This window comes from Poecilia formosa, unplaced genomic scaffold, assembly GCF_000485575.1.
Source record: "Poecilia formosa unplaced genomic scaffold, Poecilia_formosa-5.1.2 Scaffold47, whole genome shotgun sequence".
NCBI lineage: Eukaryota > Metazoa > Chordata > Actinopteri > Cyprinodontiformes > Poeciliidae > Poecilia > Poecilia formosa.
In genome coordinates this window covers 1,154,698-1,161,408 of record NW_006799986.1, presented here as the reverse complement: position 1 = coordinate 1,161,408, position 6,711 = coordinate 1,154,698, and the positions used below count along the sequence as shown (strand labels likewise).

Sequence of the window (6,711 nt, the reverse complement as noted above, 5' to 3'; positions counted from 1 at the left end):
TGTTCTCTAAATGTGCAGAAAACTCCCGGATTTGCAGGTATTTCTGGGTAAATTGTGGCAAAAAGCTGCACCAGGTCTCATTGTGCAGCTCTGCTGACACCTACTGGCCAACAGGAGAACTGACTCCTGTCCTTCCATTTTCCTGCTTGTGGTTCAACATTTTCTGGATTTTTCTGTTGAAAAAGCCTCAAAATATTTTAAAGCATATATAAAAACTTCTATAGACTGCAGCTTTAGAAGGTAAAATACTCTGATACCTAGGCTCAATTATGGAGCTAAATCAGAGCCAAAAAGTTTGGCTCCGATTTAGCCAAACTTTAAAAAAAATTAACTGAAAAAAAAAAAATTTAATCTGAAAAGTTTTTTTGAACATTTCTTTAAGTTTTGAAACTTTTTTTCCAGTTTCAAAGCATTTGTTTTTGTTTTTAACTAAATTTAGATTAGCTGATGTTTGTAAAGCAGCCATTTCAGAAGCACCATGTACACTGCAAAAACATAAAAGTCTTTCTAAGTTATTGATGCCAGTACTCATCAATATTATGGAATTATTTACTTAAACCAAGCTCTAATAAGTTGCTGAAAAGTCACTTTTAAGTTAGTTTTGTCTCATTTGAAGTGTATAAATATATTTTCTGTAGAAACTGCAATAATTACTTGGTGAGATTTTGTGTTTTTGCAGTGTAATTAGTTATTCCTACCTGTGACTCGGAGCTGAGCTTGACTTCTGGCTTTCCCGGATGTGAACTCCACCAGGCCGCTCATGTCGGCCGCGGTCTGCCGCAGCGTCAGCCTGTGGACCGTCCCCATCTTCTCCAGGCGGACCCGTGGGCCGGGCTGCAGCGGCTCGCCGTTCAGGCTCCACGCCGGGGCGCGGGCCGCCGGTGCCGACACCTCGCACTCGAAGCAGGCGTCGTCCGGCGCCGACACCGCCACGTCGCTCAGCTCCCGCACCATCAGCTCAGACTGGGCTGGTGAACAGAGGAGCGAGACGGCAATCACCGAGAAACACAAGAAAACAGTTTCCTTTAAGATGTCTGACAGCTTTTCAGACAGTTTGACTTCTATGAACAAATCTGACTGATTCCAACCAACGGAAACCAAAAACTAATAGTAATAGTAATCTGTAAATAATTATGAATTACCTCAGACATCAAATTTAAACATGACAGTTTCATATCATTTAGAAACGCGGCCCGTCAAGTAAGCAGCTTTTCTGCTTTAAAACTGCATCCAAAGTCAAGGGGATTTTTAATAAAAGCACAAAAGTTTAATAAAATGAACTAAACAGCAAATTAGTTTTAAAGTTATGTGGATTGTAAATGGGGCGTGGCGGGGCGGCGTGGGGCGCGGTGGCGGCGTGGCGGGGCGGGGCGGCACGGCGTGGCGTGGCGGCGACTCGTCACATCATGTCAGCAGAGCAGACTTAGATCTGCTGCCTGCTTAGGATAATATGGTTTAAAAAACTAAAGTTCTGCAGCTCAACATGAGAAACTGAGACATGAATTCATCCAATCATTTTCTTTCCACTGGTGTCATCAGCATTTCTTTTAGTCATTAATATTTTTAAGCACAATCCTTCGGTAAGCTAACTCTGGCGGTAAATGAACTGTCGTTTTCACGCAGCAGCAGCGGTCTGGAGACCACAGTTTGAGAGACTGTGCTGAGCAAATAGTTTTATAAGACGCGATCCTGCACTTAATATACTTTAAATTACACATAAAAGATTTAAAAGTAACAACAGAACATGAATTGTCTTAGTATTTTGACATCGGACTGCCTTAGCGTTGCAGTTAAACGCTTTGTCTCCAAAACATAAACCGGTGCTGCAGGCTGAATCGTTTACCTTCCACGGTCAGCTTGGCGGAGCATGTGTAGTCTCCGACCTGCACGCTGTAGGTGCCTTCGTCCTCCAGCGCCACCTGCTGGATGATCAGTTTGCGGTAGCAGCCTTCGCTGCAGATCTCGAAGCGTTCGGAGGGCAGGATGACGTTGCTGCCTTTGTACCAGCGGATGCTGCACCTGGGGTTGGACACGGTGCAGTCCAGGACGACGCGGCTCTTCTCCAGGGCGCTCGTGTCCTGCAGAGGTTTCACGATGTTCACCGGGAGCTCTGGAGCACAAATGGTGTCAAATTTAAGAAAAAAAGATGCAGTGTTCTATTTCTGATGTTTCAGAAAAACTAGAGCACCAAGCAGCCAGGGGACACTAAAAGAAACAATCAATATAATTAAGCACAATAAAAACATGTCTACATACAAATGTGTAAAATGTCAATGGATATAAAGAACACAAAGTGATAAATTTGCTCCTTTTCTCCCTCTGGTGCTCTGGGATGGAGAGAAGGACGAATCACAAATTATTTTGCTGTTGTAGACAGAAAAAAAACTTTCCAATTTTTAAAAACCAAAAAGTGTTTTTAGTTAATCCCAGGAACAAAAATAATCATTTTCTTCTACAGACTGTTTTTGAGGGATGTTTGTGACGCGACAAATTATGAGATAAAATTGAAAAAACAAGCTGAGTAAAGAAAAAATCTCTAGGTTTGCATTTTAAGATGATAAAAACTCGCCACAGAAAATCTCAAACTAAAAACAATGACGGTGTTGGAGTGTCACGTTTGTTTTATTTCTGAATTGCAGTCAGGGCCGCAAAATATTTATCCAAGGGGCCACGAATGGCCCTCAGGCCACACTTTGGACACCCCTGGTCTAATGAAACCATTGTGTTTAAGAACAAGAGGTGAGTCAGTTAGATTATAACCACTAATTAATAATCAGACTGAATAATCAATGACTTTCCGATGTGTCTGATTAAAGTTGAATTTCTTACCTTCCACCTCCAGGTAAGCAACAGATTCTGCGTTTCTGGCAACAAACTTGATTTCCCCAGAGTCTTCAGATCGCACGTTACACATGAGGAGAAAATGTTTTGTTCCTGAAAGAAGTCAAAAATGAGATCGATGTCATCCAGCGTTTACTTCCTGTTCGACCTCTAAAGGCAGCGTTAATGCTGACCTTCCTGCCGGATCTTGACGGTGCTGGTCGGTTGGATCCGCTCGCCGTTTTTGTACCACTCGCCTGGAACGTCTTCCACAGAGATCTCACAAACGAACACGGCGTTCTGATCCTCCTGGATGTCCAAATCCTCCAGACCCTGCAGGACCAGCAGCTCCCGCTCTGCAGACACAAATCACACCAAAAACACTTTAAATGATAAAACTACAATCTGATGGACGATAAAATGTCCCAGACGTTACCACATCGTCCTGTAATATGACATGACATCCTGAGACCAATAAAGTTTAGATTCTAACGGACATTTAACCCTGGAACTGGACGGCATTTCAAGTATCCAAAATAAACAAAAACATTAATTATTAAATTCCTGAAACAACATTGTCCTTCAAAAAAGACTTTTATCACCCAGGTTTTGGTAGAAAGAGACAAAAAAAGAAAAAAAATGATAAATAATGCAAATAGAAATGGATTTTCATTTATCATGTGGTTCATTGGTTTATTGCGACAGGCGGAGTAATAAACGCAAGTTTTTAATTGTTTTTCAGTTTATTCCTGCAATATTTTCTTAAATTCTCCACAAATATTTTGCAGATTTATTATAAATTATATTGAGTTTAAATGAGAAACACAAAGTTTTGGGGGAAATGTTCAAAATTCACATCAATTTTGAAAAATTTCCACTAAAATTTTAGTGGAAATTTTTGAAATTTCCACTAAAAATTCATTTCTAACTTTTTCAATTTTGTTAAAATATGTTTTTATTTCTAGTTATAAAAACATATAAAGTGTAATACTTGACAGATGCCAATAGAGGGCAGTGGTGTGCTACACAACAGATATTACATCTTATTTACTACAGGAGCTAATATAGGAAAATTTTACATGATCTTGTATCTTTTTCAATATAACAATAAAATAATCTCACATATCTTCATAAAGTTTAAATGAAGCTAATTCAGCCTGTTGAACAATCACGATTTATAAAATGCAGGTTTTTAACGGTGCGTTACCGTAAACCTCCACTGCGCAGGAAGTGGCAGCATCACCAGCGTCGCAGGCGTACAAGCCGGAGTCTGCGGCGCTGCATTTCATTATCTGCAGGAAGCGCTTCCTTCCCATCGCATAAATACGCACGTCTTTGCAGGGCTTCACCTCAACCCCGTCCTGAAAGAAAAATAAAAACGGTTAAACTTCCTGTTCAGTTGTTTATTGTTCCACAGGAAACAGTTTAATGGACGACTGCAGAGCAGACATTTATTCTCCTTTTAGTCAGCATTTATTTGCAAAGGATAAGATAGTTCAGCAGTTTCTTCATTTGCTCACACAGTTCTAAAGCAGGGGTTTCCAACGTGCGGCGCATGGGCCATTTCTGGCCCTCAAAGTGATTTTGTTTGGTCCTTCACCACAGTACAAAAGTTTTCACAAATTTCTTTTTCCAGCTCAGGATTGAAGGGTGATGCAGTTTTTAAAAAGTCTTTCAGTTAAATTTTTAAAAAATGACAGTCTCCTAATTATTTAATTTAATCTCATAGTGAACAAAACCACAGACTTTTAGAGAAATAAACATCTTCTTGCTGAGAATAAACACAACAAATCCAAAGATAAAAGAAAAAACACAAATATTTAAGATATAATTGTTAAAGAAGTCTCAGATTTACTGTTTCCTTTTTTAATTCAAGATTCTTCATTTTATTAAAATATGCAGATAAAAATTAAACATCAAGCTTTTTCTGCTTCAATTTTTAATTAAAAGACTTTGAAATATCAACTTGACAGATTTTGAGGTAAAAGGTTTGGACACCACTGATCCAGAACAAAGATGAAATAATGTTTCTTAGACAAAGTCACAAGTTTTTAATGTTTTTTTCAGTTTATTCCTGCATTGAACTTCCAGAAAGAATGACACTAAAAGTCCTAGTAGGTCGGCTTCTGTTTGCTTTTTTAATTTCTATATAATTTTTCATCCCACAGTAAAAAAAAAGATCCATCCTCTTTTTGCTAAATTTGATGTTTCATGTCTTTATTTTAAATTCTTTTAATATAAAAACATAGCAGATCTTTAAAAATGACAACAAATTTCACTATTAGGTACCTTTTTGCAACTTTAAACAGCTTTAAAAATATTGCAGACTTTTGATTCAGACAATTTAATTTAATTTGTTTCTTTAAATTTCCTAAAAGTTTTGCAGAAAACAAACCGTTTACTGAACCAAAACTACTGTAAAAATTCAGAGTTGTATTTCTTCTTTTTTTTAACTTGGTCAGTATTCAAAGGCTTAACTGCCTTTAAATGTCTTTAAAATAAGAAATGAAGATAATTTTTTTAAAATTTAACCATCATCAATCAAGTTAACTTAGCATAAAATTGTACATTTTTATAACTTAACTAATTTAAAGTCAACTTTATTTATGTAATTGAGTCTCAATGAGAAAAACAAAAGATCTTTGGACATTTTACTGAATTTTCAAAAATTCATACAAAAATGAAAATTATCTAAATATATGTGTGTGTGTGTGTGTGTGTGTGTGTGTGTGTTTGTCTTCTGAAGGGAAAAGCAGGAGAAAAGCTCGACCTTCATCCACTTGACGTCAACGTTGTGTCTGGACAGCTCACAGTCGAAGGAGATGACCGACCCGTCAGGAACTTTCTGGTTTTCCAGCTTCCTGATGATGGTCACTGGAGGCTCTGGAGAAGAAAAAAATCACTTATTAAAACAACAAAAACATATTTATATATTCATGTTAACTGATCTATGCGGCGTTTTTGGGCTGATCCTCTGCATGTCATCCGCATGCGTCGCGTACGCAGTGAGAACAGATCGACGGCGTCGAGCCGAAGCGTTTCGTTGGTTATTTTCTTTGTAACGTGAGCCTGGATGAAGGCGGCAGCAGCACGGCACCGCTCCCGGTAACGGCTGCCGCTCCCGGTAACGGCTGCCGCTCCCGGTAAGGCTGCCGCTTCTGGTAACGGCTGCCGCTCCCGGGTGTCGGCTGCCGCTCCCTCTAACGGCTGCCGCTCCCTCCGGCTGCCCCTCCCGGTAACGGCTGCCCCTCCCGGTAACGGCTGCCATTTGGCCACAACTGCAGCTGCCATCTGAGGTTGCAGCAAAACGATTACAGTTCAGTTATTGGGTTCGTTATACGTGTTGTACGAATGAGAATAACATAAAGCGACGGGTTGACTTGGACATAATCCTATATTGATGGACACGTAAGACTGCCATTATGCCTGGAATAGGACCAGAGGTCACATCACAGGCAGTTTCCGGAGCATCAGACAGTCAGCTGAGGGTAAAGGTCATCAGACACAGAGGCTTTCCCAGCTGATGAGGGAGACAGAGGTCGCTTTGTGGCTTTAAATGAGGTCAGTCGTTGTGTTGACAGGTGTGAAACGGCTTGGCAGGTAAGCCAGGAACTGGATGCATCAACTAAAAACACCATAAGAACCATTTTACATCATTTTATAACAAAACAACTTAATGTTTGCATCTTTATTTATTGCATTCTGACTTTCTCCATATGTTCTTTTTTAATTTGTTTTATGGAAAACGTACCTAATTGTGGATCTGTTCGTAGAACGTGTTTAAAATATTCTTTACAAGTTGATTGGTTAGCTGAAATACCTAGCAGCAATGCTACAGGACCTGCTACTGGCTGGCGTTTGAAAAGCAGCCAATCCTGGCTGCTGATTGGC

The 6,711-nt window shown here is 39.6% G+C and overlaps 1 protein-coding gene across 1 annotated transcript in view; it reads right to left on the bottom strand.

Moving 5' to 3' along the window:
• Nucleotides 1–684: 684 nt before the first annotated feature.
• Nucleotides 685–6,711, bottom strand: part of LOC103138157 (obscurin-like) — a 44,924-nt gene continuing 38,897 nt past the window's right edge. Inside the window, exons 32-37 of the mRNA XM_016671626.1 lie at nucleotides 5,591–5,703; nucleotides 4,028–4,181; nucleotides 3,015–3,176; nucleotides 2,830–2,934; nucleotides 1,844–2,110; nucleotides 685–968 (exon numbers count right to left, since the gene is read on the bottom strand). Coding sequence (XP_016527112.1) covers nucleotides 685–968; nucleotides 1,844–2,110; nucleotides 2,830–2,934; nucleotides 3,015–3,176; nucleotides 4,028–4,181; nucleotides 5,591–5,703 — 1,085 coding nt within the window. The remainder of the gene's footprint in view (nucleotides 969–1,843; nucleotides 2,111–2,829; nucleotides 2,935–3,014; nucleotides 3,177–4,027; nucleotides 4,182–5,590; nucleotides 5,704–6,711) is intronic.